Here is a 10,491-nt window from a genome sequence, read left to right on the forward strand (position 1 = left end):
TCCTGGGCCACCCGTCCTCACACAGCCCCCTGCTCTGGGTGGGCTCAGGCCTCATCCTGAGGTGGCCCAACTCTCGTGACCTGGAAACCGGGCGCAGGACCATAGAACAGGGTGGGGCTGGGGACGTGTAACCAGGCTCCGGTGTCCCCGACACCATATCCCCTGTTGGCCAGGTAGAAGTAGGATGAGCAGGAAACTCGATCTGAGAGAGGACCTCTCCGGAAAGGAGAATCGGAAAGTGCGTGGGGTGGGGTGGGGTGGGAGGGGTGGCGTGTGTGTTGTGTCTCCTCTGCATACGCTTCTGGTTTTTGTGTGCCCCTGTCTGTGCATGCCTTTAGGTCTCTGTGCACACACACGCATATGTGAGAGAACATCTTGGCTCTTCATGTGAATCTTATGTCCACATATGTTCGTCCTGGGTGTCTGTGTGTGGTGGCCGAGTCTATATATTTGTCTGTTGACACATACGTGCCTGTGCATTTGCGGGAGCTGTCTCCGAGGGTCTGTGCCATTTTTATTTGCATTTGTGTGTTTGCAGTGGCAGTGTGGACTTGTGTCTTTGGGCAGGGAGGGGCTGTGGGATCCCCTCACTCCCACTGTCACTCTGCCATGGCCAAGTCATGGCTGGAGCCCAGCTCAGTCCCAGGGCTGGTGACTCACCCTCAGTGTTGGGGGTATGTGCCAGCAGGTCCCCACCCACAGTCTAAGGGGCTGTCGCTGGGTCCTGAGTCTGGCTGGGTTTGTAGCCCAGAGACTCTATGTCCTCGAATCCCCTCCTCCAATGCTGGAACCATCTGGGGCCACCCACAGCCCACATGGAGCCCCAGCTAGGTTGCGGACAGCCCCAGGCCTGCCACTCAGGACTGCACTGGGTATAGCTAGTATCCAGGGCCAGCAGAGCTGCTCCACAGACACCCACTCAGGAGCCGGCTGGGTGCAGGGACCCTGAGGGCCCCTCTGCACACCAGGCTGAGCAGCAGGGCACAGGGGCAGCCCTGGCCCTGGGCTGGTGTCATATGACCTCAGCAGCTCATGTACCCTCTCTGGATCCAGGCTCTTCATGTACAAAATAAGGGACTGGCAGGACCACAGCATTCAACTGTATAGTTGCGCACTGCTCAAAGGCCCCTGGTTGAGGGGACAAAAGTGCTGAGAGCCGGCCCAGATCATGCCTTCGGGTCTGGAGGCCCCGGTGCCAGGCCACAGCCTGTGGAGGAAGACATGTAAATATTTCCCACAGACAATGGCTCAGAAGGGCCTCTGCTCAGGTGAGGCGCACCTCTGGTGAACGCCTTGTTCTCTTTCTCACAAAGGGGCTGCCTTGCTCCGGTCACTTGGTTGAAGGGAAAGAAGCCCCAACCCTTGGGATCAGCACCCCCATCCCGGGCCGGTGTCCAGTGCCCTTTCTTTTCAGACTTGCCTCCGTCTCAGAGACAGATCCTGCCACTCTCCCTTCCCTGCTACACCCTCTTCAGAAGCCATCCCTTGTGGGACCCAGGAGGGACGTGGAAGCTCTGTCCTAATCTTCACCCCTATTTTGTAGACCAGGTAGCCAAAACCTAGAGAAAGACAGCCACCTGCCTCTCAACTACCCCGCCCTCCTCCACCTCCCTCTCCCCGTCCCCTGGGGTCCTGCCATCCACACTTAACCACAGGCAGCACAGAATGAAGCACCCCATCTGTTGAATCATGTGACTCACAAGTTCCAACTTGTGGAGCCCCTGACTCCAAATCCAGCGCTAGCCCCACCCCCACCTCCTGCACCCACTGCTCCCGGCTCCCCCATCCCCTTCCAGCCACCCTGACAGTGACCATGACACTTCTCTCCTTCAGTGTTCTTTATTTCATCAGGAAAGTAGCTAGGGAGGCACTGTGGGGGAGGGGGTGGGGACAGGACAGAGGCTTGACTTCTGTCCTGTGGGGGTCCGTAAACCTGGGAGGAAAGAGCAGAGGCGAGGCCCTGACCCCTGGGAGGCCCCCCGATCACCCACCCCCACTCAGGGCTCAGGTTCCCAAAAGGTTGCTTGACCCGGGCTTGGGCACGGGCTGGCCCACACTGCCCCCTCACGCAGGGAGAGGTGCAGGTGGCTCGGGCCTTACCAGAGCCTCTGGCTCAGCTGGACGCCGGGTAGCGGCTGCTGTGAGGTGTGTCTCGGTAGAAGGGGTCAACTGAGGTCAGGGTTCTGCAGGGAGAGAGGAGGACAGTGGGAGACAGGGGCCGTGGGATCTGGGCCTTCTCTTCTGTGGGCCCCTCCCAGGGAGCCTGAGAGGACGCCAAGCCTGTCAGGGCGGCCAAGCCACAGACACTCGCTGCCTGCCAAGTCGGCCTTCTGTTGCGAAAGCATAGGTTTTGAGGAATTGAGCAGCAAGGAGTGACCGGAGAGGCAGAGCCTCCGTCCATTCATCTTTGGATGCATCTTCCACTGCCCCTGCCACCAAGGGCCACGCAGGGGCCAGGGCAGCAGCCGTGCAGAGGAGAGAGTCACTGGACAGAGGAGGGAAGGAGCCCAGGAGGGCAGGAGGACAGAGGCCAGGGGCCAGGATCAAGAGGAAATGGCCTCTCAGAGGGACGGACAGACAGACAAAGGCAGGTGTCCAGTGCCCTGGAGCTGGCCTGTAGCTGGCCGGGACGTGAGGAGGGGAGAGAACTGGGATGGGGATGCTACCTTCCCACATGGGGGTGCAGGCGCCTCAGGCTCTCTGTGGGATTGGGAGTGGCCTCCATGCGAGTGACCGGCTGGTTGAGTGCATAGCCTCCCATCTTCTGAGGCTGGATGCTACCTCGAGTCCAGCCTTCCCGGTCCAGACCCTTGGGGATGTTCTCAAAGTACCTAGAGAGGAGGGGGCTCTTGTTGGCCTCCCACGGGCCTCTACTCACCTCCATGGCCTCTGCAGGAATCTCAGCCCTCGGATCCCTCAGGCCTCCTTGCCTCTGCCTGTGTCCCCTGCGCCTGGTCACTCGAAGCCCTTGTCCACGTGGAGAACTCTCCCTCAGGAAGCCTGCCCTCCCACCTCTGGGGGTGGGGGCGTCCTGCTTCACCTCTTCTCCCTGGGGTCCTGCTCTCCTCCCATCGAATCCCATGCTCACCGAGCCCTGAGCCAGGCTCTGAGGGTGTCAAGCCCTGCCCTTGAGCTCAGAAGAGGGGGTACAGATAGGTCAGTGTGGAAGTCAATATTTAATGCCTTGGGGGGTCCAGGTGCACAGGGTGGACTAGCGTGTGCCTGACACCTGGCAGGAGCCCAGGAGCAGGCAGGTGGGTGGACCAGCCCAAACTGCTGGATCCTTAGGAAGGGGACATCCACCTCCCCAAGGGCAGGCACATAGTGGCCCCTGACACCCTGAGTGAGCCTCTGCCCCTCCCCCTGGACTCCTTGAGAATTAGAGCAGCCATTTGCTCCAAATCTGAGCTGGCGTCTTGTCCCAAGGGGAGGGATTTAGCCCAGGGCTTCCAGCTCCATCTCTGGTCTCTGGGCAGGGCTTCCCCTCAGCGGGATAACACTCCTGCTGAAGCTGTCCCTGCCCTCACCTCTAGGTCCTCCCCCTGCCCCGGCCTGGCCCTCCTGACCCTCCTCCTCTCTCTCCTGCTCACACCCGTAACGAGGACCCTGCCTGGCACTCAGGGCTCGGTGAGAACCTGACATGAACGGATCTGCGAGGTGTCTGGAGGCAGGAGAGGTGGCTTGAGGAGCAGGGCTGAGGGACACGTGTGACTGGATCAGGGGTCTGGAGAGGGGGAGCCTGAGAAGAGAGGGCATGGTGGGGCACTTGGAATACCGAGGTGTTGGGGGGGACAGTATGAATATGGACGCCACTTGGGTTTCCCGGCTCAGAGATTTTGTCCCCCAAATTACTCTTCCTTTATTCCACTCCTGTAAATGCCCTCTGTATGCAGTGCTGGCCCCGGGAGGCTCCCCCAGGGCGCCAGAGCCACCTCCTCCTGGAAGCCCTCCCTCATGCCTCTCTCCTGCCCAGGGAGCCCTGAGCCCATCTGCCAGGCACTGGAGGTAGTGTCTTAGTAGCTGCTCTTCCTGCTGACCCCTGTCCCGTGCCCACCAGCCACCAGCCAGCCTTCCACTGTCTTGCTCTGCATCTCTCAGAGAACTACCCTCAGGTTGCTGGAAGCTGCTTCACCTGAACAGAGAGACATCTAGCCTCTACTGTTCCCTGTGACAGCCTGTAGCAGTGACTGCTAGACGTGGGGTATAAATACCCCCACTCTCTTGCCTTTGGGCTGGGAAAATTCCGAGCTGTGTGCTTTGTGCTGTTTTCCAGAGTTTCCCCATGGGGCAGCTGGCTTTCTAACATCCCCATTACTGGAAGCCTGCCCTCCCCTTCCACGTCCCCTTCCCCACCCACCCAGTAAAGTGCCTTGCTCTGGAATGCTTGGCTGAGCGTGTCTAGCAGAGCCTGCACTGATTCAGGGTTGCTCTTCTTCCCCAGGCTGTGAGCTCATTGCCAGTCCCAGTCCGTCAAATGGGTTTCAGCTTTGGGCTGGGAGGGGGGCCTCACCCTTGATTGCAGGTGGTCAGGTACCGGCTATCCCTGTCGGGGTCATAGGAGCTCCGGACATAGGTGGGGTTCTTAAGGCTGAATCCTGTGGGCTCCTGAACAAGAGGGGTAGACAGGGAGCTGTGGGGTCTGGAGGGCTGGGGAGGCGGACGGGGAGGGCGGGCTGGGCTCTGCAGGCCTCACCTTGTTCCCCACGGCCTCGCGGCCCAGCAGGGCAACATTGGTCTGTTGCATCCGCTGTGGGGGCTGGAATGGACGGTGGCTCATGCTGCTGGGTTCCGGGCTGGGAGGGGGCACCTGCAGGGGGCAGGGCCACAAGAAGGCAGGCTGGGGTGGCCAGGCTGTGGCAGCGGGGTGGGAGGGGTGGTGGCGGAGGCACTTCCCCCTCCGGCCAATCTCATTTGCCTTTCCGGAACACACCTCTCCGTCCCAGCCCCGGGGCGCCACCCTCCCTCCTCCCCAAGGCCTGTGCTTCCCAGGCCTCTTAGCCTGGCCCCAACCCCAGCTCCTCCAGGAAACCTCCCTGTCACTCACTCTGGGGTTCAGGGTCCTTTCACTTGCTCTGCTGTAGCCTGTCTCCCGCTCAGAGCCTCTGGCCAGCACAGGCAGAAACTCATTTCCCTGGAGAGAGCAGAGCAGCTGTGGGCACTAGAGTGTGGCTGTCCCTCCCGCAACTCCCCAGAGCCACACTAACTGTCCCCACAGGTGTCCCTGACCTCCCTCGGTGCAGCTTACATGAGGGTGAGTCATGGGGAGGAAGTCCGACTTGGTGACACTCCGGTTTGAGAGGACCACCTGGAGGGACCCACAGGAGGAGGGTCAGCCCAGCGCAGGAAGCCAGCCCCGTCCGTCCCCCCCACTCAGCCTCCTTGTCCCCACTGGCTGAACACGCAGCAAGACTCCGCACCAATGGGGACTGCTGGGATGACTGAGGAAAGGCAAAAGTTGGGGGAGGAGGGGGAGGACATGTTCCTGAATGGGACCCAGCAGGAAGGCTCTTGTCTGAACCTGGCGGTGCCCTTGTGCCTCCCTGGACCTCAGTCTTTCCATCTATGAGACGGGACCAGAGACGATTTCTCCCAGGCTCCTTCACCTTGTGTTGGAACCCAGGGCTGCAGCTCATGGTTTTTTGAAAAACTAGAAACGCCCTGGGGGCAGGGGAGGGCCTCCATCCCCCTGAGACGCCAGCAGAGAACTGACAGGGTCCCCGGGCATGGCCTGGGAAGGCGGAGGAAAGACCTTCGGGCTTTTGGCGGCGTCCTCGGTGAAGCCGGTCTCCTCCTTGGCACCGATTGATTTCTTCTGCAGGAGATCTGGAGAGACAAGTCCCCGTGGGGCCTGGGTGACCTCCCCACTATGGCCTCTGAGGCTCAAACCCCGGCAGGAGGAAGTTGAGAAGGGAGGACACGGGGGTCCATGAGCTCCAGGGTCCATCCAGAGAACAGGAGAGGAAGGCCGAAGGAAGGGGCAGTGCTGAGGGCAGCAGCCAGCTCTGGTCAGGCCCAGGACACTGAGGTCAGCCCGGGTCGGGGGACAGTTCCCTCAAGCCACCTACCTATTTGTTCTTCTTTCTTCTGCTGATGGCTTCTGAGACCTAGGCCAGCACCAGATCGCCCTCGGTGGTCTCTCTCGGGGGTGGGGGATGGAGGTGGGGGGTGGAGGTAGGGGATGGTGGTGGGGGATGGAGGTGGGCTACAGGGCAGACTGGCTCAGACTCGGGCATACCTGGCTGCATGGACGGCTCCTTGAGGTACTTGGAATTGTACTCAGAAGTCATGAAGCGTGGGCCCTGGAACACAAGGTGGAGCATTGGGGAACACAAGGCAGACCAGGGCACAGTGGCTTTGGGTGGCAGTGGCACTAGCTTTTGGGTTGTGTGTGCTCCCGTGGGCCTGGGAGGGGAGCGCGTGAATAGCTCATGGGCCATCAATCTTTCCCTGACAGTGCACCAAGGTGTCTGAGATCTTCCCTGTTCCAACCATCACTAAGTCCCATACCACCCTCAACTTCCGGAAATGAGCCTCCAGGGACCCCGAGGGCAGGAAGGCTGCGAAGGGAGGAGAGAGGCTGAGGGTTCAGGTCACAGGTGGGGCCAGGGAGAGGAGGGGACCGGGATCATCATTGTGATGCTGTGTTGGAAATGTCGAGTCACAAATCCTTTGTCTCTTGGTGCCTGAGCCCATAGGTGACCAACTTGGGGCCAACTCCATGGTGACCAGAGCAGCACTCCCCCACAGGGGGAAGGAGGGGCGGGGCCTCCTCTCCCAGCCCCGCAGCCCAGGCAGGGCCCTTCCACTCAGTCCACTCACATATCGCGAGTTCTCCCAATCCAAGGAGCCCCTGCGCTGCTGCTGGTGGAGCAGGGGGACGTCCTTGGGCTCCAGCCCTGTGATAGACTGGGCTCCATGATCCTGGGTGTCAAAATGGACCTTCCTGACCTGGAGGAGGGAACACCAATGAACTTCCCGGGCAGGTGAGGGGCTGGCCATCACTTCCTGACCCTGATTCTGCCCGACACCTGCAGAGTTCCTGCTGGCAGCCAGAAAGACCCCTTATAACGAGCCAGGTGTCCGTCCTCCCCTCAGAGCCTGCAGCATTGCTATCACACTCACTGAGCCCCACGTCCTGACAGCAGCCCACAGGGCCTTTGCACCTGCTGTTGTCACTGCCTGGAACACTTCCCTCGGATGGCTGCAACTGGAGAAGCACCAGCCTCCCTCAAGTCTTTCCAGTGTCTAGTACCAAGCTGTCCCAAGTCCTTCCCTCCTGCTTTCTCCCTTCTCCCCTGCTGGATGCCCCCTGCTCTCATCACCTTCCAATAGAAAAGAGATGCTCAGGGCTGGGGGTGGGGCTCAGGGTTAGAGCCTGGCCTAGCACAATGGAGGCCCTTCGCTCCATCCCCAGCAGCACGCACACGCACACACATGCACATGCACACGCACACGTGCAATAGTGATGATCAGGATAGATTGGTTGGTAGACAAATGGATAAGTGCTCAGGTGCTAGGTGGTCATGGTGGTGACATGAGCGATGATAAAGTGACTTTAGACACAAACAATATGGGGTGATAAGGACAATGGACCATGGTGGACCCTGAGGGTGGTGGCGGGGGCTTGGACAGGTGGAGGGGATGCTGGTGATGATCAGGACAGAGGTGGGGATGATGACAGCATCCCCACAGGATGGAAGGAGGGAAGTGGAGGGATGAGGTCTTGTCAGTGCTGTCCCTGCCTTCTGGAAGGACCACCCAGCCTCCCGAGCCTGTGGGCCTCTCTGCTCGGAGCTCTGCCGCCTCCTGGCCTTGGCCGGGCACTGACCTCCTTAGTGAGGAGGCCTGCGTTGGGCTTCTCGCGCCCATAGGCAGAGGTCGTCTGGTACATGTTCCAGGGTAGTGGTTGCGTGCCATCAGGCACCTCCAGGGGACAGTAACTCTGACTGGTCACGGACTGGAAGTTGCTCCGGGCTTGTTCCCTGGCAGGGGACACAAGCGGAAGCTAGGCCCCCCACGGCCCCCTGCTCTGGTTCTTTGGAGGCTGGGTTGCTGAGGCCCAGAAGCTTCTCCCTCCCTCAGCCCTCTCCCAGGCACCCTACAAACATGCTGGGACCCACGCTGGGCACCAGGCCTCGGCCTGGCAAGGCTGAGTTCCCGTCCTGGGAGCCCGGAGCGGTTCGATTTGCTCTGACATTCCCAAGAGCTAAGTCCAGCCAGGCAGGAGTGGGAGAGGGAGTCAAGCCGACGTACCCCATGGCGGGGCTGTCCAGGGTATCCAGGTGGGGCTGGTAGGAGACCACAGGCCGGTAGTTTGATTTGTAGCCAGTGCCTACATGGCTGCCCATCCGGGGCTTAAATTCCTCCCGACCTGCCGGGGTGGATGAGAGAGACAGGTCAGCAGAGTGGGGGAGGAGGGGGCAGGGCTTCTAGGCAGGACCAGTATAGCATCCCCTAGGAGCCCAGGGTCACTGTGACAGGGGAAGCCTCAGTGTGACCGAAGCTGGCCCTTCAGGTCTGTGAGAACAGCAAATGGGGTGGGGTCAGGTCAGCGCGGCAGAATCACACTGTCAGAACGACCAGGAAGGGTCCTTGGAGGGTTCAGGGGATGGATCGATTCAGGGTAGACGGTGGCTCTGCAGTGTGACTCGCCCACGGGCCATTCCTCTCTTTGAGGACCCCTGCCTTCCTCCCCACTGTCCTGGAGGGGCTCCTGCACTCACCATAGGCTGTGCAGTAACTGGTGGCGTAGAATTTCAGGGGGTCCGTGCAGCCCCCCGAGCTCATCTTCACATAAGGAGACACAACACCCAAAGGGAGTTTTCCCATCATGATGCTGTAGGGCAGGGCCCCTGAGGGCCTAGGAAGGGACACAGGAGCCCCTCGTCAGTCCCCAGTCCAGACCGGGAAGACAGGCCCCCAGAGCTGACCCCTTTTCCCGGGCCTCAACCTCCCTCTGACACCCACACCCCAAATGGAGAAAAAGCAGAGCTCATCGGCTCTTGTTCCCTGTTCCATCTTCCCAACACCTAATGATCAACTCTTCCCATTCCCATCTTACAAGCCGGGAAACCCATTCTAAGGAACGAGGGATCTGGCCATAATCGGTGGCCGCGCCAGGATTCAGACCTGGGCTTGTGACTCCAGGCCCCTGAAGTCATCCCTCATCTGCGGGAATCCTGGGCCACCCCAGCTCCGACACTCACCACCAGGCCCACCTACCTCCTTGGCTCCCCTTCAGCTCCCTGGCCTTGCCCACCATCCACTGGAAGTTGGCCCTGCTCTCCTGGGGTGAGCAGTAGTGGGCCCCACCCTCACCTGCCCTTCACAGTGGTTCTGAGGTCCACAGAGGCCACAGGAGGCAGGAGCCGCTGCAGAGAGGCTGGGCCCTCCTGGAGTTGGCCAAGCCAGGAGTAACAGAGGGTTTCCTAGCAACCGGTGCCTGGCAACAGTGTTCCCACGCCTCTGAAGCCCTTCTAGGGCCAGGGCCCACTGAGGGGCTGACTTGGCCAGGAGGAGAAGGCCAGGAGCTGAGCAGAGCTCAGGGCCCCACCTCCAGCCTCCTGCACAAGGCCGGGAAGAGTTGCTGTCTGAGTGACAAGAAATAAAAGATAATCCCGAGCAATCACTGCCATTATTGAGTGCCCACTTCTGGCCAGACACTTTACATCCTTTATCTCCATCCTCCATGCTCTTCTAGGGCTATTATTACCCTATTTTCACAGGGGGAACACGAGGCTTAGACGCGCAGAGAGGCTTGACGGGCCGGAGATCCCACAATCAGAAAATAATGTGGTTGAGAATCAGGTGTAGGTGGATCTGGATCCCACTCCTTATGCTTCTCAGTAAATTAATGTTTACTATGTTCTGCTGGAAGCCAAGTCTGGGCTAAGCCCTTTTATACACATTACCCCGTGCAGTCCCCAAAACCACCCTGTGAACTGGGTACTTACCGTAAGGCCCACAAACCACAGCAGCCGTTTTAAAAGTGTGGTTCAAACCCGATCTGTCAACTTTGATGAGGCGCTTATTATCCTCCTGACGCCCCCACTTCCCCGTCTTAACCAAGAATGTGACTGTACCCACTTCCCCCGAGCTGTTGGCAGATTAATGAGCACATGGATTCAGCACCTGGCTGAGGTGAATGGAGGTAATAACAACCTTCCTGCCCACCGGGGTTCAAACAGAGCATTTCACCAGCTCCATGGCTCCATGGCTCGTGACGGCCCTCACCTCAAGTTGGCATGCAGGCTTACAAATGTTGTCACAATTAGATCTCTGGGAGGGGAGGAGAAGGCGCTGATTTGTAACATTTGCTGATAACTTCTGGGGTGTAAATACTTCCACTGTGGCTACTTTCAAACCACTAATGTGATGTCATTGAACCAGGGCTTGCGAAGCAGTCTCAACACCGTACAGTATTTCTGCCTTACAGATCCAACAGACGTGAGCAACCTTGAAGGCACAAATACTAAAAAATGTACTGACATA

At 59.5% G+C, this 10,491-nt stretch overlaps 1 protein-coding gene across 2 annotated transcripts; it reads right to left on the reverse strand.

Moving 5' to 3' along the window:
* Nucleotides 1-1,827: 1,827 nt before the first annotated feature.
* Saxo4 (stabilizer of axonemal microtubules 4) lies at nt 1,828-9,560 on the reverse strand. 2 transcript variants are annotated; one of them, XM_046444635.2, is made up of 14 exons: nt 9,319-9,560; nt 8,724-8,860; nt 8,254-8,371; nt 7,829-7,982; nt 6,820-6,948; nt 6,236-6,299; nt 5,750-5,823; nt 5,246-5,305; nt 5,045-5,131; nt 4,694-4,807; nt 4,511-4,605; nt 2,667-2,831; nt 2,101-2,183; nt 1,828-1,933 (listed from the first exon to the last, which is right to left on the reverse strand). In XM_046444635.2, exons 2-13 carry the CDS (start codon nt 8,830-8,832, stop codon nt 2,114-2,116), a joined length of 1,239 nt encoding a protein of 412 aa, XP_046300591.1. In that variant the 5' UTR covers nt 8,833-8,860; nt 9,319-9,560; the 3' UTR covers nt 1,828-1,933; nt 2,101-2,113. The 2 variants fall into 2 exon arrangements, with proteins under 2 accessions (XP_046300591.1, XP_046300590.1); XM_046444634.2 differs by having other exon boundaries at nt 9,223-9,348.
* Nucleotides 9,561-10,491: the final 931 nt, after the last annotated feature.

The sequence above is a fragment of the Marmota monax genome, unplaced genomic scaffold (assembly GCF_021218885.2).
Source record: "Marmota monax isolate L192 unplaced genomic scaffold, Marmota_monax_Labrador192_F-V1.1 WCK01_AAM20220418_F8-fsc00038, whole genome shotgun sequence".
Taxonomy (NCBI): Eukaryota; Metazoa; Chordata; class Mammalia; order Rodentia; family Sciuridae; genus Marmota; species Marmota monax.

Excerpts from the sequence above, each read along its gene's own strand:
- Saxo4 (XM_046444635.2), bottom strand. The coding sequence starts at position 8,832 with ATGATGGGAAAACTCCCTTTGGGTGTTGTGTCTCCTTATGTGAAGATG. Across the intron at positions 5,132-5,245 it reads TCCCCATGACTCACCCTCAT|GGAAATGAGTTTCTGCCTGT; the intron begins GTAAGCTGCACC and ends TGCTCTCTCCAG. Across the intron at positions 2,184-2,666 it reads CTGCACCCCCATGTGGGAAG|AACCCTGACCTCAGTTGACC; the intron begins GTAGCATCCCCA and ends CTCTCCCTGCAG.